Source organism: Manis javanica, chromosome 2 (assembly GCF_040802235.1).
Source record: "Manis javanica isolate MJ-LG chromosome 2, MJ_LKY, whole genome shotgun sequence".
Lineage (NCBI taxonomy): Eukaryota > Metazoa > Chordata > Mammalia > Pholidota > Manidae > Manis > Manis javanica.
In genome coordinates, this window is record NC_133157.1 from 84273175 (window position 1) to 84300827 (window position 27653).

The 27653-nt window shown below is 39.9% G+C and overlaps 1 protein-coding gene across 14 annotated transcripts in view; it reads left to right on the forward strand.

The window, feature by feature from the left end:
• Positions 1 to 27653, forward strand: part of AOPEP (aminopeptidase O (putative)) — a 340655-nt gene that overhangs the window by 30872 nt on the left and 282130 nt on the right. For 10 of the 14 annotated variants that reach the window (XR_005053840.2, XR_012127791.1, XR_012127790.1 and 7 more), the window contains exons 2-4: positions 9640 to 9802; positions 12202 to 13137; positions 23563 to 23729. Coding sequence is in view for 10 of the 14 variants with exons in the window: in XM_036991161.2 (XP_036847056.2) it covers positions 12341 to 13137; positions 23563 to 23729 (964 nt within the window). In the remaining 4 variants the exon portion in view is untranslated. Of the gene's footprint in view, positions 1 to 5678; positions 5731 to 9639; positions 9803 to 12201; positions 13138 to 23562; positions 23730 to 27653 lie in introns of those variants that run through there. The other 4 variants (XM_073228766.1, XM_036991156.2, XM_036991160.2 and 1 more) reach the window with 4 other exon arrangements.

Genomic DNA, 27653 nt, shown 5'->3' on the forward strand with positions numbered 1-27653 from the left:
ACTCAGCCAATGAAGAACCAGGGGATGGACTTGTGCGCAGAGGAATTAATTGCTTATTGTAACCCCCTGAGTGTGCCTGCTCACCAGACACCTGATCTTGCAAGACCACCATTAAAGGCTTTGCTCTGCTATTCTCTTTGATTCCGTGTCCACTTTTTAAGTTTGGACTAGTGAGCATGTTTCTCACAGAAGCAAGTCACTTAAGTACAGTTCATACTCAAGGGGAAGGAAATTAAACTTCACCTCTGCCTCCTGGAAGAGGTAATATCTACATCTAGAATTTGGAATTCTTCTCTAAGAAGATGTATCTCCTCCCACCCCCGTTTATCAAACAGAACAGAGTCATAGGTATTTATTTTATTCTTTGGGTTCTGATCCAATACTATCATGTTCCTGCTCAGATTGGAACAATTGTTCCATCTTTGGCCAATTGAAGCTCTTTCAGTTGGTTCCCTTGTCCTTTTGTGATGCCCTGCCTACCCACCCCCTTTTTTATTTTTACTTCCTTATTTTGAGGCTTATATGAAGCTCTAGGCTCATCTTGTATTTCCTCTGCCCAAGTCGTAGAATCAGCCCTTTCTCTAAGTAGGCATGATTCCTTACTTATATTGGAAAATGGTATTTAGAAACCATGATCTAGATACTGGGTTTTCTCACTGCTCATTAGTTTTTGAAGTGTTTTTTATTATGGCAAAAAAAAAATGTTTGCTTCTCTTTCACCCATCCTTGTTGGACTTCAATTACAGAAATATTAAGTGCTTTGATTTTGTCGCCAATGTATTTGGGACTGTTTTTTTTTCATATTTTTTCTATATTTTTTCTCTCTGTTCTTAAGATTATATAGTTTCTATATACATATTATCAAGTTTGCTGTATTCTTCTATAATATTTAATCTATTTAAATGCCAGTCAGTGAATTTTTTACTTCAGATTGAGTATTCTTCAGTTCTAGAATCCCCTTTTTTAAAAAAAAAGTAATTTCTATTTCTCTGCTGAGTTTTCTTTTTAGTTCATTCATTATAGCATTTAAGTCCGTAATGCTAATAGCTGCTTTAAAAGTTTTGTTTGCTAATTCTAATATTTGGATCCATTAGGTCAGTTTCCATTGATTGCTTTTCCTTTGAGTATTGAGTATACTTTTTGAGGTTTATTTCCTTGTTTGTTTCCTAGAAATTTTGGATTTTATCTTGGACATTGTGATTGAAACCTTAATGGTAACTCTGGATTTCTTATGTTCCTCTGAAGAATATTAATGTTTTGTATGAGCAGTTAGTTTGGCTCTACTCAGCCTCCCAACTTCACTTTCCCTCCAGTGGGTATCAGTAGAAATCCCAGTCCAGTTCAGTTCATTTGGCCATAGTAGACTGTTTTGGTCTGCCCTTAACAAGCTCAGGTTCAGGGGTCAGTTAGAAGATTGGGTAGTTTATAATGAGGAATATGCGGCAGTCACCTTTCATAAGGTTTTCCTTCTTTACTTTCTAGCTGTTGAGTCAATCCTAAATGCTACTTCTAATTCTTCAGTAAGATTACAAGTTCTTCAGTGAGTAAGATTCTGACTGGATTTTAGCTGCTCTGCATAGTACCAATGAGGGCATATCCTCAGATGAAAAACTGTACAACAGGAAGCTCAGTGCTATTCCCTTTTCCTAGGTATCAAGTCCCCACAGTTTCTGCTTTCTGCTCACTTTCATGTGCCTTCAGCTTTTTGTTTTTGTATAGAGTTTATAAGTGCCATCAGTGGGAGGATGGGTCTGATAGAAGCTACTCCACTCTTATCAGAGGTGGTACTCCCCTTGATTTAAAGAGGAGAATCTTAATTAAATCAAACAAATCAAATAATCAAATCAAGTGGAACTATATTATGTTCTGAAGAAGTACAAGGTGCTATGCTTTCTAATAATAGGGGAACTTGACTTAATCATGTGAGGAAAGTTTTCCATGAGGATATGGTGGGAAGAGGGAGAGAGTTAATAGAGATTAGAAGAGGATTCTGTCTAATAGTTGAATGAATAAGTAATATAATCCAGTTTTCTCTGCATCTTGCCTTCCTTTGTTGCATACCTTTTTGTCCTCTCAGTCTTTAATCATCTCCCCAGGCTTTTATGATGATGAAAGGAAATCTATAGCTGTGGTGCCTATAATGTTATACAGTGAAGCATGTCCTTCATGAAAACTTCTTGAGCCAAAGCACTGTGGGTATGGGTCACTTAAGTGGCATAGTGGGGTCTGTGGGATTCTGGTCAATGTGACTAACTGAATTATAAGGCAGTCCCCTCTCCCACTTAAAGTATTTAGAAATGCTGGATAAAGTATAACAGCATATACACATCCATATACGTACACATGCAAATTCAAAACCAAGCAAGAGTTGTCCTAGTTGACTGAAATGAAGAGGGAATATAGAGTCTGTATGGTGAATAGGAGCCTAACCTGAGGATGCTCTCACAAAGGAATAAGTATAGGCCTTAGTAGTAGTAGGGGTTGGGCCCCTGGTCACCAAGGCAGGGGTGCCCAACTATAGACCCAGTACAGTGCACACTGAAACGGAGTTATCTGCATAAAACCAGAAGCCTTGAGGGTGTGATCTCTGTTAAATGGAAGAAAGATAATTACATTATGCTGTCTCAATAGAGAGGAAAGGAAATTTGCTCTCTAATCAGGGCTATACATGGAAAGAACTCCTGAGTCCTCAACATGAAGGAACATACTGAATCTGGTGCAAACCAAATAAAAGTAAGTCTACATTTAGACACATTGAGTTAAACAGTAGAACATCAAAGATAGTAAAGAAATGTAAAAACTACTACGGAGAAAAAACAGATACCTGTCAAGAAATGCAGATTAATAATAAATTCCTATCAGCAAAAAAGGCTGTCAGAATATAGTAGAGTAATACATTCAAAGTGCTAAGTGAAAATAAGTGTCATTCTAAAAGGCTACACTCAGATAAGAGATCATTTAATAGTATGTAATAAAGACATTTCAAACAAAAGTGTTGAAAGCGTTTATTACTCATGGGCTTCTCCTGAAAGAATTATTAAAAATAAGGTTAAGTAAAAAGGAAATTGTGGCAGATTGTATTTTCCAAAAATGGCTATGATGATATCTACTGTCTTACATACTTTTCTCCAGTATGCCACTCCCTGCTCAAGACAGAGTTGAATTCCCTTTCCTTGAATCTGGACTGGCTATATGTCTTTCTTCTAAAACCACTGGAATGTGGTAGAAGTGATACCACATTGACTTTGAGGCTAGATCAGAAAAAGTCATTCACCTTTCAACTGGTTCTTTGGGACACTTGCTCCTGAGCTGCCAGCTGCCATATAAGATGTCCAGTTGTTCCCGAGACCTTCATAATTAGAGAGGCTATGTATAGCCACTCTGGTCCTCAAGACCTCCCTGACCCCTGCTGCCCAGCCCATCCTCCACCTGAGCAGCACCGAAGCCATGGTCAGATTCCAAAGGTGTGGAAGAATGGCCCAGCTGTGTGTTACCCAAATTCCTGACCTACAGAATGTAATAAAATGGTTGCTATTTGAAGCCACAAAGTTTGGGCTAATTTGTCATGTAGTAGTAACTGGAACAACATTGAACCCTGAAGGAAGAAGTGGAATGTATGAATCAGTCATGAGTAAGGAAGCTGGGGAAGAAATACAAATAAATACTGACTTCTTTCCCCTAAGTTGGATGAGATTGTTAAAAACAATGTAAGATACACGAACAATAATAAGAAAGCTAATAAGCAGTGGGGAAGAGAAGAGACTGATGATAAAACTTTCTAGGATCCTTGTATTGTTCAAAAGACTGCTGGTGATTGACTTTAAGTAGGCATGTTAAAGTAAACAGGAAAGAATTACAAAAAAATTCAACAAAAAGCAGAAAAGTAAAAGTAAGAAAAAATTGTGGTAGATAGTAAACAAATTAAATTGGCTGAGATAAGTACTGTTACAATAGTAATCATAAATAAAAATTAACTTCAATTATTAATAATTATAATTTTTAAAATGCAGCCAAATGCCTCATATCGAATTTACTGAGTATCATAATTCCTCCAAGTGGTAAAGATACCTCAAGACAAATGCTGGGCATAGAAGCCACAGGGCATAAATCTGCAAAGAAGTAAAAAGCTAACCTTTTCAAACAATATGGCTTCTCTCTCACTTACCAACTTTACATTTCCCTGTATGGCCCCGGAAGACGGCTGGTTAGCCAGAGACGGGTAAGATTCTTCAAGGGAGGAACAACCTAAGACAGGCACAGTAGCAGGGGGGCCATCAGGTGAGAAATTGGGGATCAACAGTGGTGAAGCTTAGAACCTCATGCCCCCTGTTTTGAGAGAAATCTTCTGCATCTGTGGATGGTTTATTGCCCTTGTCTAGCTTGGATTAACACATAGTCTACAGGCACACACCTGATCATCTACAATTGCTCTCTTACACCACTAAACTATGTTTTCTACCTTTATCTTGCATCTACCTACCACTTCAGCATTTTATTAAAAATAAAAATAAAAATAATAATAATAAAGGGAGAAATGTGGGATCCACATATAAATCAAGTATAAAAATCAAACGAATTTTCATATTTCACCTGATTGTTTATAGTTCATAATGCGTGATCAAAACCGAAAGTTTCTGTGATGACTGCCCTTGTACTGTTCACCATGTAAGAACTTATTCACTATGTAAGAATTCGTTCACCATGTAAGAACTTGTTGGTTATGCTTCAGAAGATTGGAGACTGACGAGAATTAGGCTTGAGATGGATTAATGATTGTGCATTGAGCATTGACTCCCCTATACAGAATTTTATTGTTGTTAACAACCATTTGATCAATAAATATGAGAGATGCCCTCTCAAAAAAAAAATGATGTTAGATACTTGTAGTACCAGTTAAAATACAAGTGATTATGTGATTTCTGTCTATTTTTGCTCTGTGTTTGTAAATTTAGGATCCTGAAAAGGTCTGTAAATGTAAATTTTTAATAAAATTCACATTATTTAAAATAAAAAGAAGATGCAGCCAAATGTTGCTTTAAAGAACACTCAATGCAAAACAACCCAGAGCAGTTATAAAAATAAAGAGGTAGAAAGATGTATAAAGAAAAAAACAAACCAAAAGAAAGCAGGCATGCCAATATTAATATTAGGCAAAATGGTGTTTCTGGTGTTTTGCCCAGGAAACACCTGCATATATGCCCCAGGGGACATGTAAAAGGGTGTTCATTGCAGCTTTGCTTGTGATAAGGACAAATGTAAAATAACTTAAGTGTCAGTAAAGAAATATAGAGATAAATTGTGGAATGTTCATATAGGGACACTATAAACAGTAGTTGTTAAACAAGGTAAATTTATGAGTATCTACATGGCTATATTTCAAAACCATTGAATGAAAGAAGTTACAGAATGTGTCAGTGTGACATTTCTAAACACAAAATAATACATTGCACTTCTAAGATTCCTTCTAATTCTGAAATTACCAATTTCACAGCAATGAGCTATGTTCCTATGACTATGCATTTGAGTATCTGAGGAACTGTGCCCAGAAAAGTACACTTAAGCAAGTGTACTATAAGTTCGGGGAAAGGAAATCCCCAGGCAAAATACCTCTATCAGTCAAAGGGAGAAATAAAGTTTAAAACCTGTTTATTGCTTTCAGACTGCAGTCCAGGCCGTTTCTCTCTCGTGCTCCCACAGAAGCAGAACCAGCACTCCCCCTCACTTTCTCAGGTACAGATAAGCACTCTTTGCCCAGGTAAATTACCCATTGATATGGAGAAGAACTTCTCTCCACTCCTGAGGGATATGCAAATGCATTAAAGCCATACTTCTTTCCACCTCTGAACGCCTGTTGATATGCAGATGCACCAAAGCCAGGCAAGATATTCTGGAAATATTATTACAGTTTCACCCACAGGCTACCCCTCCAGAAATCTCACCTTAGAATTTACTCATTCCCCTACTTCCAACCAAACTAATGACATACAATAGGAACAGCAATAAAATTATGACAATCCTCAAGCCAGGATTCAGCCTATGCAGATTAAGTAAATGTACTTTACAGCACAATCTCTCACTGTGCACAAAATATGTTTCACACTTGTTTACCCATTCCTGACAAACCATGCTAGATTACTCACAAAACTTTTAGCAAACATTAAACAAAGTCAAGCCTATCTTTAAGCATTTTTTTCTTGAAAACAGCAATACAATCATGACAATTCTCAAGCCAGAGAATTCAACTAGGTTCAAAGTCCCATGTAGATCAAGTCCAAAGCTTGTCCATTCCAGCTGTCATGCAGCAGCTGTAGCCAGGGGGCGCATCCAGGACACAAGGACTGTCGAAGCCAATAACCTTGATTTTAGGGGGTCACTTTGCTGTTATTCCAGGAATACACAGGAGGCCAGCTTCCAGGCCTTTTCCCCAAGGTGCCAGAAGAGACAGCCATCGCTGGTCCATGTGTCAAAATGTCCAGGGCCACATCCATTTTATTCCTAATTGTTGCACCTGTCCTTGCAATGCATATCCAATAAAGTGGGTGCCCTGATTGCCCTCAATCACTGGTGACTGGCCATAGGCTGCAGAGAGACACTCTAGGTCCCTCTTGGTGGTTTGCTGGTCTGCACAATGTGCAGGGCACTTCTTCCGGGCTTGGCTGACTTCTTCAAAGGTCAATGGCAAGCCCCACTGATGGACTACAGCCCACATTGTCTTTTGCACCATGTGCAACAAATGCTGATGTAGCCACTGGGCCACATCAGAAGCAGGCTTTCCTTCTAGCCAGTGCACCTGGGCCAATGTGTCTGCTTCATTATTCCCTGGGGATGCCAAAGGCAAATGGCCAGTCACATGATATACGGTAGGTGTCTGTGCCACACCACTCTGTGGCCTTTGGGTCCAGTCTCTCACGCATTCTGCGATGGAATAGGTGGTTATTACCTTGGTCAGAGCTGTTGTGGCAACGGGCTCTGTAGCCACAAAGGCATGGTACACAGCAGCCAGTTGCTTCTCTATCAAGGTGAACTGGACGTCTGCTCCTTTCCATAGTTGTGACCAGCCCCCAACTGGCAGCAGGAGCAGTGGCAGCAGAAGTAGCCTTAGTCTTGGGCCATGGGCCGGAGTTGGCATGGCCAGCAGTGGTGGTGGCGCCTTCATGACCACATGAGTGTAGACACACATCCCTTGGCGCGAGCACCACTTCTCCCCATCATTTCTAGGGGCGGCTCTTCCAACGGTCACACCCATTATTACAGATTTCCGGTCAGAGGAATTCTGTTGACTAACACCAGATGTAAGTCTGGGGAAAGGAAGTCTCAGGGCAAAATACCTCTAAAAACCAAAATCAATCAAAGGGAGAAATAAAGTTAAAAACCTGTTAATTGCTTATAAACTGCAGTCCAGGGCCATTTCTCCTGCTCCCGCAGAAACAGAACCAGCACTCCCTCTCACTTCTCAGGTACAGATAAGTCCTCTGTTGCCCAGTTAATCACCCACTGATATGGAGAAGAACTTCTCTCCACTCCTGAGGGATATGCAAATGCACTAAAGCCATGCTTCTTTCCTCCTCTGAACGCCTATTGATACGCAGATACACCAAAGCCAGGCGAGATATTCTGGAAATATTACAATTTTACCCACATGTACTGATCACTGTATCCTGAAGAATAAATATGCTTGAGATAGCAGGAAGCTGTCCTCCTCTAAACAAGTTATCTGTAGAGTTAAATACTTTGTAACTACTCACAGTGCACCCAGTACTATACAATAAGCATATATTTTTTCCTGCAGAAATCTCTCCTTTTCCTCTAAGTTGCTTACAAGAAGAGATATGTCATAAAGAGGTACAGGTATATCCTGAAAAGAAAAAATGAGAGCTGTCTGAAGGAGGATGTTTGTTGAGCAAAAACTTTCTACTAGGACCTCTACAGGCCAAAATCCCTGTTCTGTAAATAACTAGATATTGAACTCACAAATGTCCTCAGATGTCAATTCCATAAATATTTATTGGGAACCTCCTGTGGGCAGGGTATTCTACTTCACATGGTCATGAACACAAAGATGAATGAGGGCTCCCAAGATGTTTATAGAACCATTGGAAAGTGCAGATGACTCTAAAATGAGGCACGGTAAGTTAAGGGGCATGAGAATGATATACAGACTTTGTTGCCTGAAAGGAGAATGAAATTATTTTCTTTGGAAGGATCCAGAGTGGCTCTACAGAGGCTATTTCACACATTTGTAAATGTGTGCATTTGTGCTTGGGTGAATGAAAATGGCAGGGTAGTTTCTTTGTTTGGTATTTGATACCTGCCCACCACCCCACCACCTTCCTTAAGAAAAATATTGCTATACTTTAATCCTTTCAAAGCCTTTAATGGTGTTGCTGAGACAATCATTTAAGCATTTAAAATACAGACCACATAGTACACTTACTTTAGAGGCAGCAGTGGTTAGCCACTGGAAACTAACCATGTGGTGGGGTGGGGGTATTTTATATGTTATGGCTTATGACAGAGAATGGAAAAATGCTTCAGTGAGATGGGCTGGTTTTTTAAATTGGAGCACAATAATAGCAAAAATGCTGAAGTCAACAGACTGCTTAGAAATATGTTTGCTATTTGCTGAGAGAGGCCTTTCAAAGTGGCCAGATACACGCATTTGCAACCACATTTGGTTTAGCTCTTCCCTAAATATGGGACCATGACCCTGATTGACGTCAGAGAGAGTGTGTACTTGCAAAGACAGGAGATTTAGGTCATCCACAAATCCAAGGCAAGCAGGAGATAGGTGTAATAAGCAGCAGGTTATAATAGATGTACATTATACATAACATAGGTTGGAGATCATGCAAAGGTGATGGTGATCTGAGTCCTCTGGGGCTGTCTTGTTACAATTTGAATTTTCTAGTTCGCTTCACTTGAAGAGGATAAAACAGGTAGGATGGGGACATGGAAGATAGTCTTGGGAGGTGACTTTTGATTTATGCGTTGGACAGCATGGAGGGAATGGACATGAGAGCTGGAGGGTGAGGATTCCAAGGGAAAATGTCAGCAAAGCCCCAGTAGAAAAGCCCCATAAATGGATGACCTTGGGCAAATTGCTTCACCTCTCTAAGTCTCATTGTTTTCATTTGCAAAAAGTTGGACTAAGGAATTTTTTAGCTCCAAGATTCAGAGAAATAAAGACCATGTAAACTGGGCAACAGGGCCAAATGTAGTTTTTGTTTGTTTTTATTTTTAGTTTTATTGAGATATAATTGACATATAACATTGTATTAGTTTAAGGTGTACAATGTGATGTTTTGATATATGTATATATTGCAATACTTGTTTTTAAAGATGATGGCCCTAGGAGTGTTTGAAACATTGGGAATAGGATGGAAGAGAGGGAGAAAAGGTTGGCAAGAGAAACATTTTCCTGGTCAGATAAACCAAGATTTCGAATTAGAGGGGATGGTGTTAGGGGGACTCTTTTTTCCTATTTCTGATGTTGCCTTTCTTGTGGAGGAAGCTTAATTACTGTAACATTCCTGGTCCCTTCTATTCTGGAGGAGGTGGAGTGACTTATTCTAGTAAATTTGGGAAGAAGAGACTGGTCATGCTCTGCTCAGCTTAGCCCCTCCTTTTTGCTTTTGACAGCAATCCTTACTACAGAGGGCTGTTCTTACTCCTCCAGACCCTATGTCTGACCTGGAGAGGGCACCTCTTCTTCTGGAAGCTTTGACCTGATCCAGCATTGCCTCGATCTCTGCCTTCAGGGACAAAAATGGTGAAAACTGCTCAACTTATATTAATTTCACAAGTAAGTGGAAGAACCTAATTAGGGTTAGACAATGAATGGTTATGTCTATATTGTCTCAAAGGCTAAACTGTTCTTCATATGTGGTTCGTTTAGACAGCCACAAAGTTAACAGCTCTCTCCGCTTGTTCAGATTTTCCTCTTGTATGTGTTTGTGAGTGTGTGTATCCAAGTCTTCTTTTCTCAAAAAGAAGTTTTTTTTTAAAGAGCCCAACCAACAAAACACTGTATTTAAGTTGTTAGCACCAAACGCTAGTAGGACAATGTTTGAATATCCGTTGTTCCTCATTATGTAGATACGGCCACCCCTGGCTTTATTTATTACATAACGAGTTCATTCGCTCTCATGGGCTACTCCCTTGTCCATTGACTTCTCTAGGACCAAGGGAATACCAGCTTCTCCATTAAGTAATTTCAGACTATTCTTTGCCTCTCTGATTCTCTCAAATCTATTACTTTTAAAATCAATGTGTGCCAGGATAATAAAGATGGGACATCTCACCCAACCACTGTCAGTTCCTGAATCTCATAGGTATGTGGAGGGCTAATCAGTCACTAACTCATATGAAGTACAATTTTTAGCCAGGTTATCCTAACACACTGATGTCAATCATAACTCAATTTTCACCAGAATTTTAAAGATGAAATCTAAACAACAATGCTAATGTAAATTAAACCTCCCATTAGTTAATTTTTTTTCCTAAAAGATAACTGCTAAATTGTTTTAAGAATACAAATTGCTTAAACCTCAATTGTAATCTTTTTCACAAAATAATAAATTTCACTATCACACTTGGAAAAAAAAAATCAGTGTGTGTATTCACACACGCGGTTTGCTGGGGAGAGGGAGAGTAGAGAGGAGGAGTGGATTTCAGGAGGCAGTTGTTCTTGAACTAGGTGTAGAGGAAGGCTAGAATTTGGCAAGTGGATATGGGAGGTAGGAGCCAGGAGCTCTCCAGGTAAGGCCCGTGGTTTAGTCCAGTAAGCGTGGGGACATGGGGTCAGGCCATTTTCAGGGAGCAGTGTGTTGAGCAGGCTCTTTGGCTAGAGGACAAGGATGCTCAGGGAGTGTGGTCTTCATGACTGGGAAAATAGCATGAAATCAGATTGAACAAGGCTGCAGGAAGCCAGATTTTTTTAGGCTAGGTGAGATTTTTGATGAGAAAATAGCCTGTGGAGAGGTAGAAAATGAAAACTGAATAGGTTTGATTGCTAGAATGAGATTCTAGAGGGAAGGGAAATAAGAATCTAGTAGACAGGCAGATCAAGTCGGAAGGGAAGCAAGGAGTTAAACAATGAAAAGAGAGGGCTCAATTTTACTTGAAAAGCCAGGCAAGTAATGTTGTTTTGTAGTTGATAGAATACCTCCTCGTATGTAGAATACAAAAAGTATTTAAAATATATCTGCTCTATCAGAATTTTAATTTTTTTCCCCTTGACATTTCTTTTTCATTTTTGGTGAAAGATAAAAAAAACAGCATATGCTGAAGGAAATGAGGTATGTAACAGGAACCAAAATAATTTCAAATAATTTTCTTTTAGCTGGATTGCTGTTATGAAATCAGAATACATTCTGATTCAGAACTTTTATGAAGAACTTGGGCATTTTAGTGTAACATCTGTTTCTACATTTTAAGTCCTCTACTTCCTTTTATAGGTATTTGCATACTTTTTTTTTATATGAGAAGACCTTTTTGTTTGCCTTTTTGTTTGCCAAGAAGGCTATTATCCAGAATGTTAATGGATTTTCAGCTATTAAGATGTAATGATATACCTTGAGTATTTAACTATAAATTTGAAAAATCTCCATGAACAATCTCAAAGGAATACTTAGAATGCACTCCTGGTAAATTGGCTCATTTTCCTGTAATTTACTGGAAGTGCTGATATGAGAGCAGTCCTAATGTGAGAAGCACATTAATCCCTGGAGCTACATTGTATTAAGTTATTACTCTCAAAGAATAAAACGGTTCATGGCCATTTAGCCTTCATTCACATTTGTTACTTAGAATCACGGTAGAGAAATAATCACTTACCTTTTGATGCACAGAATTTTAAATGATACATTTAATATCTTTTAAAACAAAAGGCAAAGTGATGCTCAGTTATGCTTTTGCATAACAATTGCTCTTTTCCAAAACAGGACTGTTCTAGTCAGGAGCATGATTCTTCTGGCTTTGTGTAGGCCCCTTTCATTCCATTGATAATTGAAATATTTTTAGAAACCCATAATGCACCTTTCTTTGATGTCAGTCAAAAAGATTAGTCTGCCTTCTAGCCATGAGCTTCTACCAGGTTGGGGGGATTTTTAAGGAGGCAGTCAATTTGCAGGAACAGCAGTTCTAAGAACATTTAGGGTTTTGTTTGGGATTTTGTCTAATTGTTTTGTTCTTCTTTGCCAGGGTACTGAAAGTTGGTGGAACCAGAATTTGTGACATCAGGTATCTTTTAGTATGCAGCCATTCATGATTTTGGAAAACTAAGGCAGATAGGAAGCCCCTTCTGAGGTTTTCAACAAAGCTCTTGAACAACCTACACACCATGGATGTAAAGCTGGACCCTTCCCGAGATGACCTGCCTCTCATGGCCAACACCAGCCACATTCTTGTGAAGCACTATGTACTGGATTTAGATGTAGATTTTGAAAGTCAAGTCATTGAGGGCACTGTAGTGCTTTTCTTTAAGTCTAGAAACAGGCTCAAGAAACAGAGTACGTCCACCAGGGAAATGTGCGGATCAGAGTCAAACGAAGCCTGCAGAGTCAGCTCGCCTGAACCCTGCAGCAGCCCTGTGACTACTACAGGGACCTTCTCATCTGACATGGGATGGAATGACTTTGTAATCTGTGGTAAAGGTGGAAAAGATACTGCTGGGAAAGACTGTCACCATGACAACCGGGAGCAGGCCTCTGGGGTTTCTAGCTCAAAGCACTGCTGTGGCACAGGGAATCATGGGAGTGAAGATTTTGTGCTAGTGCTGGATTGCTGTGATCTATCTGTGTTGAAGGTTGAGGAAGTGGACGTTGCTGCTGTGCCAGGTGTTGAAAAATTTACAAGGTCTCCCCAGCTCATGGTTGTTCCGGAGGAGCTCAGGAATCAGATTGTCCATGAACTTGTGACTCTGCCTGCGTATTGTTGGAGGGAGCAGTTAGACTATTATGCTCTCTGCAGCCAGGCTCCTGGCTGTGGGGAACTCCTGTTTGACACTGACACGTGGAGCTTACAGATCAGGAAGTCAGGCGTTCAGACAGCCACTGACTTTCCTCACGCCATAAGGATACGGTACAGAACCAAACCTCAGGGACGATCAGTTATGTGGACCTCAGACCAGAGTGGCAGGTAGGTTACCTGGCACTCCCCAGCTCCCTGCCTGTTCATCTCACACACAGGGAAATGAGTCTGCCAGGGTGCTGTCAAAGGACCAGCTCTTCAAAGATGCTCCCCTTTATTCTGTGGCATTACCCATCCAGCCTCAAATCCTTAGACCCACAGAGAGGCAGGTAAATTCCCAGGCATGCACAGCTCTTAATAGGATCACTTCCTTAAATCAGGATGAAGAGATCACTTTATTAAGTCCTGTATGAGTTAGGAGATAGAAAGACCAAACCTAATGATTAAATCCCAAGCCTCATTTTCTCTTGAGATCTCTGCGGGGGACTTCCAGTGCTGTAGATGGGAGCAGTATGTGTCTTTGACTAAATACTTTCTCAAAGTTCCTTCATATTCTCCCTGAGGGAGTCAACTGCTGCCTAGTTGGGTCCGGGAGAAGCCTGGCAAAGTGCTTCCAAATAAAGCCAGCTCTGCTGTGTGACTGTTATTCTGGCTGTCTCCTCGCAGCTGTGCTGCCCTGGACCGTGTCAGCTGTCATAGAATGTGAACCCTCAAAGCACAAGGAAGATCTGTTTCTGAGGACTGTGAGTCAGTCCTGCTGAGCCTGCACACTGGCTTCTAGGCCACGAGAAGGGATTGATGAGGCATCGATTTCCAGGGGATGTATTTAGGCAGCCATTTGTTCTTTTCTTCTTGCCCTTTCTCCAACAGTTGTTCAGGATTTTTAGAATTGGAGAACTTTTAAATCAAATTTTATTGATTCCTCATTATTTTACCTATTTCTTTGTGCTAATGTACTACAAATCAATATGTAATTATTGCATAGGCTGGCTAAAGGAATGCTGATCTCTGAGCTTGTTCTGAGTACCTTCTTTCATAGCGTGGGACTCCCTTGATGGAGGCGGTAGCCTCTGTAAATGCTTACATTTCTTCTCCAAGTCATCCCCAAAAAACCTTTTAGTTTTTTCTTTAAGCATTACTTTGACTTTGAGCTCTAATTATCCTATCCCTTGCCTCTAATCTTACATCCTGTTTCTGGTCTCCCAGCCCACTCAGAATGAGTTCACTTCCTCTTTTATCTCTGCTAGAGTCTGAGGCAGCACTTGGGAAATTGCAGGGTTGGTGCAAACTTACATCCGTACAAAAGCATAGTGATTTATTTATAGCATAACTTGTTGTATATTCTTGGGACACCATGAGGTAAAGAAACAGGTGTTCTTATGGCATCTTCAAAAGTTTAAATTATAAAGGATGATTTTTAAATATGATTTAACAATATACTGTCTCTGAATACTTAACTAGAAAATTGTATTTTTATACTCCCAGATATTTCATTTTTGAATTAGAATAATGGGGAAGAAGAAACTATTGATGGTATTTGGAAGAAATATTCATTACTGTCCTCAAATATGGCTCTTTTTTCAGAGCTCACTACAAAGAAAGAGATTAGACTTGTGAATTACATTACATGTCAAGTGTTAGGTAGGAATGAATTATGGATAAATGCTGGCTTCTGTAAAGTAACAAAAGAGGTGCTTGGGTATCCTCGTTCCTGCAAGATTGAGTTGGCAAATTTGCTCTTGAGGTCTTCTTTTCTGATAATTCAGTAAATTACATGATAATAACAGGAGTTTAAATGATATCCTTGGAAGGTTGTGATTATATGTTAGTAAATGAACGGCATATATGCAGTCTTACAAGGACAATAAATATTGTTTTAAAAAGAAATCCTCAAAAGATGTTTTCTCTCCTTTTTTTCATTTTTTGGGGGAAATTTTAAGTGAAGATAATCTTACATAATCGGCCACCAAATCGCTCTTAACTTCTCCCACAGGTGTAAGAATAAATCTAGGTATATATTGGTAACTGTTTGGATACCTAAAGACTTTAAAATGTGTAAGAATCCTAGGTTTCTAGACAGGAATATCCTTAGTGATAAGAGTGGAGAGTAATCATCAGAGTTACAAGGCTTTATGAATATAATTGTGTGAAAATATAAAATTTCAGAATTGTGAAAAACATGATTGGGTAGAGCTTATTCCCTCCAAGGCATAAAGTCTACAGTTATTAATACTAAAATAGCTGTTAATTTTTACCTTTGAATGACAGAATACTATCAGAATACTTTTTATTCCCATTTTACCAGTAGGAAAATCTAATAAAGTTACTGGAAACTCCTAGAAAAATCCATGTCTCAATTATGAAAGAAAGCTGTATTTTTTATTCTTGATCTTTACCATGTTTCTTATTATATGCAAAGATTTCAGTACATTTAAAGAATAAATGAATTACATTAGCTTTCCATAAACTTCTGTTTTAAAGCAAATATTAGAAATGTAAGAAAATCTCTAAATTGGAACCTTTCCTTTGGCGGCTTCCATTGGTGGCTTCTCCTTTTCCCACCCTCAAACCAATCCCATGTTGAGAATAAAACTTGTCATTTTGTTTGCTAATATATAAATAAATAATCATTCAGAAGGTCAGAAGATCCCAGGATGGAATGAAAATGTGACAAAACAATCTAACTATTAAAAATGTATGAAACAACCTCATTGCAGTGGATGGGGGAAAAAGACTGACCTAAGTCACTTTGGAAATGAGTGGCGTCTCTAAGACTAAAGGCAAGAGGAACTGTACCTAAGTACTGTGCTATAGTTGATAAAGCTATAAATTTGGTTGTTAACAATTCTAGTACCACTATATGTGTACATTGGAACTGAGCAATTAAGTAAATGGATGGCAGGTGGTGGGAGCCAGGTGTCTCCTTGTTGAAGTGGAAAGTTGCAGCGAAGCAAGGGGAGGAGGCCAGAATGACCTGTGGTAATGGATTAGAACTGGAGACATCACTGTTAACTCATGTTCTGCTTAATATAGTTGAGAATGGTTGCATATAGAAATACTTACAAATGTGTGTTTCCTGGAGTTAGCAAATACACATTTCCTTACCTGTCAGCTGAGAGGGTTTGGAAGCAGTGAGCACATCCTAGTGCCTGGACCTTAGTGTCTAATGCCATTCTTCAATAAAGGAACCAGGGCTTCTTGGGGACATGGTTGAGTGGGAGTAGGCATTATACAAGATGAGCTGGGAGCATCTGGTAGTACCAGAAACTAAGGAGGTGTTCAAACAGCAGCAGGCTGGTCACAATGTATGTCACAGGTCCGAGGAGCGGTCTGAAAGCTAGCGGCTAGTGCTGACCAACCAAACGTGGTTTTGGGTGAGCACCCAAAGTGTAAAATAAACATCCGTGAGTTCCTATCGATGTAAATGTACGATTGAATAAGGAAATAAAGGAGCGAAAGTCGTACAAGTTGTGTAGAGAGTCCATCCTCAAGGAGGTGGAGCCTGACCCCTCACTCTGTAAGTATGGTCTACACACAGTGACTTCCTTCTCACAACACAGTGTGTGGAAAGGGGGAAAGAAAGTAACTGTGCGTGGGAGAAACCTGAGCAAGGAGATCAAGGTTAGCATCAGTGGTGATGAGTTATGTTGATGGGACATGTCCCTGGTATGATGTGATGAAAATGACATTTTGTGATGATGTTTTTTCCCCAAACCTATAGCCCCAATCTAACGAAAAAAACATCAGATAAATCCCAATTGAGGAACATTCAATGAAATACCTGCCCAGTACTCCTCAAAACTCTCAAGATCAGCATAAACAAAGTCATGAGAGACTGTCACAGTCAAGACATGATGATTAAAAGTAATGTAGTATCCTGGAACAGAAGAAGGACATTAGGGAAAAACAAAGGAAATCTGACAAAACCTAGACATTAGTTAATATATCAACACACCGGTTTACCAATTGGGACAAATACACTAGTGTGAGATGTTAATGAAACTGGGTGTGGGGTATTCGAGAACTCTGTGTATTACTTTTAAAAGTAATCTTGTGTTTTTAAAAGTAAATTTAAAAACTGATCTAAAGCTAAGTTTATTAAAAACATAAATTTCAGATTTAGAAAGAAGTCATCATCTTTCTACCCTGAAATCCCCATTTTATAAGGGTGCCTTGCCAATGGGTTTCAGCCCCGCACAAGTGCACTATGGATTCAGTGTGACCAGAGAAATGACAGTAGAATGTTCTTGGGGCGAAAGGGTTATACCCAACTTTATTTCCACAATGGCAGGTCAATCACTAAAATCCCATCTACTCAGAGTGAGTCTGCACGCAACAAGCTGGTCTCTGCTTCTGGGCCTCTGTCCTCAGCGCTGCCGCCATTCCAGTCTCTGCTCAGCTCTCCTATAGCCTTGCAGCCATGCCACCGTGTCGCCCAGAGCACTGGGCAGGGCTCTTTATATAGAGTCAATAAAAATGTGTTGCCCACACATGTGTAGTGAGCTAGCTGACCAGGGCCAGGTGAGAATACTGGCCACAGGAACCTTCATTTTATCCACAAAGGGTCATCTTCCCATTTTTACCAAGTGGCAGTGTTCTCTGGAGGAGAACTGAGAATATATTTGAAGCTACAAAAGAATATTTCTTCCAATAATGGTCAGTAATTTCTTGTTTTAGTTCTAAAATGAAATATATGGGAGTATAAAAGCTTCATTCATTTACCTTAGTTTAGCCGTTGTAGAGTTGTGGCAGCTCTCGAACCAAAATGCTCTTGTGTCCATCATTTGGATACTGGATTTTAGGTAACATTAAAAAATGACTGAGGAAACAAACACATATCTAACAATCTGATACAGCGTCCTTCTTGGAAATGATGTTTACTTTTGTGTGGTGTGAGTGTGTGTGCCCTTTTAAAATATTTTGAAGAACTATTTGGGAACAACAGGGTCAAGTATTTGTAAAAGTATTCCTGCTAATCTAGAAAGGAAGGAGACTTAATATCTTTTTGATTTTTAAATCCTCAATATACCTAAGAAAAAATCTTTTAAAAGTGGAAATCTTTATTCATAGTTTAAGTACTTTTCTGCATTTCCCCAGAGTTTTTCTACTCCACTGAATAAAATGTTACTGAAAACCAAAGCATTCTCTCTGGTCACACATCCTCTTTCCCTCAGGGTCATTATAGTAGATGTGGAACCAGCCAGGGGGTCTAGGAGCTCTGGGCTTAAGTTGATGACATCACTAAGCATGAGTTGGGTGGAGGGGAAATGGGATTAAATATAGGAAATTTATTTTAAAAACTACAATTATTTGGATCATCATTAATAATAAGGAAACTGACTAGGAAAACACATTATAACTTAAAGTAATAATAAAATACAAAATTTTGTAAATCATTATGATATTTGTTTTAGACAAGACCAGGATAAAGTTGGCAAGACACTAAGGAGACTGACATTTTCTACGTTTATTTCCCAGCTCTTGGACCAAAGAGGATATAAACTTCTGGAATATTTTTAGTTTGATATCAAAACCATATGTTAAAATGTGCCCCACCCCTGACCTCCCGCAAAAATAGTTCCCTTGTTTTATATCCCACTATAAAGGAAAGCTTTAAAATTAAATGAATGAGATATTTTAGAAGAGATTTCATGTTTAAAAGGAACATCTTAACAATTGATACCTTTTTTTCCTTACTTGCTTCAAGGAACCAATACAAAATTCAGGAGAACTGAAGTGGAAATACACATTAATATAATATCACTGTATAATTGCAAAGAAGGAATCAATAATCCCAAATTTGAAAATGTTTGGAAGGTTTCTACTTCAGCCTCTTTCTCCCCTTGCTGCTGCACATTCTGGATCTACTGCTTTTTGTCCCAGATTTCAGTCCTTTACTGGGACTAGGAATCCCAGTCAAATAAGGGAGAAAAGACAATAATGGACTATCTTTATTTAAACAAGTAACCATTACCAACCAAACAATAAAAAAAAAAAACCAAACATTAACAGAAAACAACAAATCACAATGACCTGTAACCGAGAACATAGTATGTTGAAAACCTGGAAAGTGAGAGCCCACAGACCTCAGAACTCAGAGCTGTGCTGCCAACCAGCTGTGTGACTTCACAGAAGTCATTTTACATCTCTGGAACCTATTTTGTGTGTAAAGTGAGATTTCATCTGAGGATCTATAAGTGTTCTCCACAAAGAAAGCCATGTGTTCACAAAGGACTTCCAGATCAGAAATACTGTCTTTGCTGTTACAAGCATTTTGCCTGTTATACTCCCAAAACACCTTTGTTGAAAAGTGGTGAGTTTCTGACTCAAAGCCACTTTCATTCAGTACACAAACTGAATTTGACTGCACACAAATCTATCCGCGTCAAAGCAGCATTCCCTATGTGCAGGAAGACTGATGAATCCTGGTTTTGGTGATTGTGCTGTGAGGTAGAATATAGTAAGGAAGGGGTGTGTGTGCAGCGGGGAGATAGTGTCATAGTTGGCATGCCCTGTTTTAGTAGCCTGGCTCTTGGTTTTTGTGGCGTAAGAAATCAAGAGGGTTGCCTACCTGCAATGGAGATTGTCACTTGGATTTATGAGAACACAGTTGTGGAAAAGATCAGGTGCAGAAAGAAGAGATGGAGAGAAATTGGAGGCCTGAAGACGTTGGAACCTTGGGAAGCTTATAATAGAATATGACCCACTAAACTGGCCCAGCTGTAGCTCCCTGGCTTCCAGTGACCAGGCCAGTGCCTCATTGTGGGAAAACACCCCATCAAGCCACACACCTGAGGGCTCATCACCTCCTTCTCCTGAAGCAGCCCTCTCTCAGCTCAACTCAACTGTGATAACCAAGCCCTGTAAAACAGGTGATTTTATGGAAAGTAGTGGAACTTGAAACATTTTTTAAACTAAAAATATCCCCCACCCCAACTGCAAAAAGACAAATGCATATAGTAGTCTGCTGAAGAAACAAAATACATGGTTTCAGTCACCCCCTTGAAGTTTTGCTTTATAGATGGCTTCCCCTCAGGAAGACAGTAAGCACAATAGTATTAGTTGCTCTCTTATCTTGGAAGGTGTACATCGCAGTCTGTCTGGGGTAGTACAACAAAAGACCAGAGAAACTGGGTGGCTTATGAGGAACAGACATTTATTTCTCACAGCTCTAAGGGCTGGAGCTCAAGTTCAGGGTGCCAGCACGGTTGGGTCCTAGTGGAGACCCTCTTCTGGGTTGCACACGGTCACTCCTCATTGTGCCCACATGGTGGAAGGGGCAAGGGACCACTCTTGGGCCTCTTTTATAAGGACATTAATCTCATTCATGAGGGCCCTGTCCTAACGACTGAACTACCTCCTAAAGGTCCCTCGTCCCAATACCCCACCACATGGGGCATTTGGATTTCAACAGGAATTTGGGGAGGACACATTCAGACCATAGCAGTATAGTTAGTGTGTCTCATCCTCGTTTGACCACTCTGTGAACATACAGACATGAACAGGAAGCTCAAGTAATGTTATTCTGACAGATGCTCCCTCAGTTTAGAAGTTCTTTAATGGCAGCAAGCCTTTTACCCCTACCCTACTATTTTCTTTCTGGTTTTCAGTGGCCCTTCCTCCCACCCCCAAGATTCCTGTGCAGTTAAATGGGCTCACCAAGGAGTCTCCCATATGGGTGGGTATCCCAGGGGGTGTAGGATGGCCTTGGTATGAGAGAGTTTTCCTTTGCTGGAAGGAAACATTCCTTGATATAATGAAGCTAAAAGCATCATAATTTCAGGCTGGAGCCTGTGCATTTCTGTGGATAAAATGAGAGTTCCTGTGGCCAGGATTCTCACTTGGCCCTGGTCGACTAGCTCACTGCACACCTGTGGGCAATACATGGCTGTTGACTCTATATAAAGAGCTCTGCCCAGTATTCTGGGCCGACACGGTGGCACAGCTGCAGGAGAGCCAAGCAGAGGCTGGAGTGGTGGCAGCACTGAGGACAGAGGCCCAGAGGACGGCTGTGTGAGACAGCTGTGCAGAGAGGCCCAGAGGACGCTGTGCGGGACGGCTGTGCAGGCAGAGAGGCCCAGAGGCAGAGACTGGCTTGCTGCATGCAGACTCGCTCTGAGTGAACTGGATTTTAGTGACTGACCTGCCACCTGGAAATAAAGTTGGGTATAACCCTTTCAGCCCAATAACGTTCTGCTGTCAATTTCTTTGGTCACATTGAATCCATAGTGAACTTGCCCGGGGCTGAAACCTATTGGCAAGACAATTTCTCTCTGGCAACGTGGCAAGGGTGCAAAACTGTGCATGGCCAATAAACACAGCTGCATTTATTTTAGTGATTACACATTCAGATAACTGCAGAACATCTTTAAATTCACAGATTTTCTACCCTTCCTGGGGGTGTGAGGGAGTGGGGAGGGCAGGAAGTTAGCCCTCCATAGAGTTCTCATTTGAATGTGTGCATGATGGGAGCCATCTTCACGCTTGAGTCACCATTTAGGGAGCATAATTTCCATGACATATGAAGACCCCATGTCTACCCATTCTACACTTTCTGTCAGATGCCCAAAATTCCACCCCTAGGCGTTTATCCAGAGGTTATAGCTCCATCCTTGTTTAAAGAAAGTTGCTTAACTTTAAATTGTGTTAGATATTTGCACTATGATGTGTGATATGCATGAGGATACTGGATTGTAAAAGCTCAAAAGGCCATTGGTTATAAAGTCACTGGCCCTTGGTTTGGGCATGTTGGGAAGGGAGGAGTGTAACTGAGAAAGAGGAAGGGCCAAAGAGGAGTAGGCTGAGAACTTGGAGAATCTGCATTTTCAAGAAATTTTGCCTAGGACTTCCTGTTCTGCAGTTTTCCTGTTTATGAAAACATTCCAATAAGAAAACGACCGAGTGTTATACCAGACTTGGGTATACATCTAAGTGTAGCTTTTAGTTAGATACTTGATTAACATTTTCAGAGTTACGGTTTTTGAGACCAAATGGAAAGCCAGAAAGAAAATATAGAGTCGCAGAAAGCATGCGCCAGCTGTGTAAACTGTAGGGTAGCAAAGGAGAATTGTGAGGAGAGGTTGGAGGTGAGAGTTTCCTGGGGAGCTGGCCAGGTAATTTATCCCCTGGTGGGAGAGCTCAGATGCCCAGGCACATGATATGGCAGGAAGAGCCTTCCCAAGGATGATGGGAGATCAGGACAAAACTCGAGAACAAAATACCTAGAACTAGACTATTTGGAGGGGAAATAGAAAATGGGAGAGGAAAGGATAGTGATATATACTTTTTAAATTCCGTCATTGGAAGGATTTCTCTCCGACCCCCATTTTGTGTGTGACACTTACTTTCCTATCTGCCTGCAGCATTAATGCTAAATACTTCATAAAATTATTCCTTAATTTGCCTGGGGAGTCCCAGCTGCTTACCAGTGTGGGTTATCTCTGAGCTGCCTCATGGTCCCCTGTTGGGCTTCTCAGCTCTTCCATCACTTGTGTAACGGATTCCCTGTACCAAATTACCTCTGTTAAGAGCAAGACTGATTTCTGTCTTCCGTCCTGGACCCTGAGTGGTGGAGTAGGCCTATCATTCTGTGTGCTCTTGCACACTGTAGGGTGCTCAGGCATGGTGATGCTAATGGAAAAGGAAAAGCAGTTTATTCAGGACAGGTAGGGAGTGCTCTGCTCTATGCATTTACTTTAATAAAAATCAAGCTAGTTAAAACTACATTGTATATGTCATTAACTCCTGAAAAGCAAAAAGGGGAAACATTTTCCTAAGACATTTTCCTGCGGGTCAGTCTTGTAACTTCTGTGGTGTCAAAAAATGGATTCCATTGATCTCATATATCTTTTCCAGCTCTGTCAACCATGACTGACTCATGGAAGGGATTGTTTTGGGTAAGAGTGGCTTTGTATTTTTTAACTGTAGCATGGTGAGCTCTAACATCATGCCATTGGTTTCCTATGCTCGCTTTGGTAACAACTCTATACTTGGCCTTCCCATCCCAAGCCTGGTTGTTGTGACTTAAAGTCCCATTTATATGCCAACCCCTGTTCTTGGCATCCACACAAGGATTCCCACAAGAGTTCCATTTGAGATGGTGGTTTCCAAGATTGGGGGTATCTGCCTGCCAGCACTGGATCTGAGACCATCAGCTTGTTTTTCCAAGCATTAATATCTCTGTGATCTCCAAACATATTTTCTTTTCCAGAATGCTTTCCAAAAGGTTTACAAGATTGTCTCTCAAACTTATTTTGGAGGCTTAGGGCCTAAGGAGAGGGGCAAGGGTAACAGAAATTTTAACTTGGCAGACTAATATTTCAAACTTTATCCAAAAAATATTTTTTCCCTTTTAAAAAAATGCAACTCTCTTTACATATGTAAGTAATTCATTTGGGAGAAATTACCACTAGGCTGTTCACATAGCCAGTCCTTGGCAGTTTCAGTTCAAAATGCTTTGAAACGAGTCAACTACAAAGCCTCAAATGTTTTTCTCTTTGAAAGCTCAACTGAACTTCACAACCATGGTGGTGAGAAAAGTGACAACTCATTTTAAAGGTTTTCTCCCTTTGTTTCTTTGTCTTTCTTCTACAGGCCATGTGTTTATACTATGGGATCTCCCATAAACAACAGGGCCCTTTTTCCATGCCAGGAGCCACCCGTTGCCATGTCAACATGGCAGGCCACCGCTCAAGCAGCTGCATCTTTTGTTGTTCTAATGAGTGGGGAGAATTCTGCCAGGCCAGCACAGCTTCAGGAAGGTACTGTACATGTGTCCTCTGCTTCTTTGTGTATTGAACACAGGCTGGACCCAGGAACCCCATACTGGGTGTTTTTCTCAACTTGAAGGAACTCCTTTATGAGTTGGGTTGGAATGAACATGTTATAGGACATCCTGCCAGAGAAAACAGAATGGGATGCAAGGGGAGGAGCCCTGGGCGCCTGGGTGTGGCATGTGGGTTTCTTCATGCCAGAGTCCATGCCAGAGTTCAGCCATTGCTTTTGCCTAGTGGTTTGTTGGCTGTGAGCATGTGGTCTTGGTTAAAGACTTCTGGGCAGGCAGGTGTGTCATGGAGACATTACAGTTGCATTGTCTGTGGTGGGACCGTGGAGCCTGTGCAAGGCTATTCCTTATGCTGAGTAATGGGGCTCCTGTTGGCCGGCCCACTGGGCTTGTCCTGGGAAAAGCATTTGTTCTACACACTGTTTGCCCGTGAAGTTCTGAACCAAAGGCTTCTGAGTTCAGTGAGTCATGAGGGCCCCCATTTCCCTGGAGCTTCACCCATCTGATAGGCAAGAGAAGGTCTCCCTTTAATTTGTATTAACTTCGTCATCAGTGAGGGTCCATGGGTCCTTATGTGTTTGTTGGTCATTTTCATTTCCTTTGCCCCTTTTTATACCACAGTCTTCATGAGGTTTTCAAAAGTTTGTTTTGCCTTTTTATTTGATGGGCTTCTTGGAAAATAAAGATAGTGGAGTTTCTGGGTTGGTGAATACGTGGAGATGGGAGAATGATGAGCGCTGAGAGGGCATGGAAGCTCCACACCACGTCCCACGTACTCTCCATGCAGCTCTTCCATCCAGCTGTCGCTAAGCCAGCTGTCAGCTCTGCAGACCCAGCAGGCGAGGGCACAGGCCTGCTCCTTCAGGTCTTCCTTCCTTACAGAGGCTCCCATGCCACTGAAGACTTACATCGGGTAAATCTGGAAGCTATTCTTCTGTTTAAAAGAATAAAAATGAAATTAAAGATACTTCTCTGTTATGGTATTCATGAAAACATTTTTTCCCAGTTTTTAGCATGCCTTTGTATTTTCTATAATGTTTCTGATCTATAGGAGATGTTAACTTTTATGTAGTCCAATAAGTCAGGTTTCTCTTAGTCTTTCTTTGCTCTGAGATTCGCCTGTTTTGTTCTAATGTTTGGATTTAATTTTTAGTTTAATTTTTGTAATTTAACTCCTGAATCTGTTTGTAGTTTACTCTGGTCAGGGGGTGAAATGAGGACTAAACTTTTTGTTTGTTTGTTTGTTTCAGATGGGAATAGGAAACCAGTTGCTTATTTATTGACTCTTTTCTGATTTGTGATGTCTCCTTTATCAGAAACTAGATTTGCGCATGTACTATAGTCTTTAATGAGTTTACTTGATTCTGAAAGTAAAAACAGAACAAGACAAATAATACCTTTAAAAGTTTTAGTTTTAAAAATAGGTCACATGCTCTGTAGCATCTTAGTATGCCAATGGACAGTGACTGTGTGTGGTGGGGACATGATAAGGGGGGGAATCTAGTAACCACGATGTTGCTCATGTGATTGTATATTAATGATACCATAATAAAAAAAAAAGTAAAAATAGGTCACATGTACACAGTTCATTTACAAGTCAGCAAAGGATAAGAAATTTACAATAAAGTCTCCCTTTTGCTCCTAATTCCCAGCTCCCCAAAGGCAGCTGGGGCTAACCAATTTCCTTTGCATATTTTTTCCTCTTCTGTTGCACAGATATGAACATGCTATACACATTTTTGTACTGAACTTCCCCCTTTAGAATAAATTTATCTTATAGATAATTTCACCTCTGAACATAGTTTCCTTATTTTTATGACTATAGAGTATTCTATAAATGGATGGTTCACGATTTAGTTAACCAATAGCTCTTGACTTTACATCAGGTAAGGTGTTAATGGGCATTTATTTACTTCTGTCATCTTCCTCACTCACATTCTCTCGTTTTGATCAATATAGTTTGGGGTTTGGGACTCCTAATTGTCTCATATTTTGTTTTTGTATCATAGCTTCTCTTCTAGGAATTACATTTATTGTTTTACATTTTTATCCAGTTTTGAATCCTATTTGCAATAAGTATTTAGACTTTCTTGAGCTCTTAAGCTTAAATCATCTCAGTCTGCGAAATGGCTTCAACATTTCTTTTTTCTAGAAGGGTTGGATATGTGATATATTTTCTGAGCCCTCCCATATTTAGATTGCTTTTTTTTTTTGTATTCACTTATGGACAGTTCTTAGCTAGGTGTAAAGTTCTGAGGACTTCTTTTCCCTCTTAAATGGCTATAAATGTTTTCATTATCATTCCTTAATATTTCTGAGGACAAATCTGATCATTTTTTTAAAGCAGTCTGATTTCTTGCCTAGAGACGCATAGAATTAAAAAAATAATATATGTAATACACAACTTTATAGAATGAAGCTAGCTGTGGGTACCTTTATTATTTTATTATTTATTTATTTATTTTTTTTGAGAGGGCATCTCTCATATTTATTGATCAAATGGTTGTTAACAACAATAAAATTCTGTATGGGGGTGTCAATGCTCAATGCACAATCATTAATCCATCTCAAGCCTAATTCTCGTCAGTCTCCAATCTTCTGAAGCATAACGAACAAGTTCTTACGTGGTGAACGAATTCTTACATAGTGAATAAGTTCTTACATGGTGAACAGTACAAGGGCATTCATCACAGAAACTTTCGGTTTTGATCATGCATTATGAACTATAAACAATCAGGTGAAATATGAAAATTCGTTTGATTTTTATACTTGATTTATATGTGGATCCCACATTTCTCCCTTTATTATTATTATTATTTTTATTTTTAATAAAATGCTGAAGTGGTATGTGGATGCAAGATAAAGGTAGAAAACATAGTTTAGTGTTGTAAGAGAGCAAATGTAGATGATCAGGTGTGTGCCTGTAGACTAAGTGTTAATCCAAGCTAGACAAGGTCAACAAAACATCCACGGATGCAGAAGATTTCTCTGAAAACAGGGGGGGTGAGGTTCTAAGCCTCACCTCTGTTGATCCCCAATTTCTCACCTGATGGCCCCCCTGCAACTGTGTGTCTTAGGTTGTTCCTCCCTTGAGGAATCTTACCCGTCTCTGGCTAGGGTACCTTTATTTTTAATCAATTTTTTTAAAGTATAGTTTACATATGAAATGCACAGTTTTTGTTCAGTGAAGTTTGACAAATACATACATCTGTGTAATTAATCAGCAACCTTATGAAGATGTGGAACATTTCCAATATTCTAGAAATTCCCTTTTACTTTTACCATTCCTCCCTAAGTCATTCCTCCCTACTGCCACTCCAGGTAACCACTGATCTGATTTCCATATCTGTAGACTAATTTTACCTCTCCTAAACATTCATACAAATGGAGTCATTCTCTGTGTGCTCTTTTGTCTAGATTTTGCTCAGCATGTTTGTGAGGTGCATCCATATTGTGGGTATCAGTAGTTTCTTCTTCTTTTTTAAATTGGTGAATAATAAATAGTCCATAATATGAATAAACTACAGTTTGTTTATCCATTTGCCTATGGATGGGCCTTAGAATTGTTCTTGGCCATCACAAAAATATGCTGTGAACATTCATGTTTAAGTCTTTTTGTGGACATAGGTTTCATTTCTCTTGGGTCAATACTAAGAGTGGAATTACTGGATCATACAAGGCTATTTTACTTTTGTAGGTATCTGTCAAACTGTTTCCAAAGTGATGGAATCATTTTATATCCCACCAGCAATGCATGAGAGCCCAGGTTCTGTGCATCCTTGTAAACACTTGGTGTTGTCAGGCCTTTGAATTTTAGCCCTCTTAACTGGGTGTGAAGTACTATCTTGTGATTTTAATTTGCATTTTTCTGATGACAAGTGATGGTGAGCAACTTTTCATA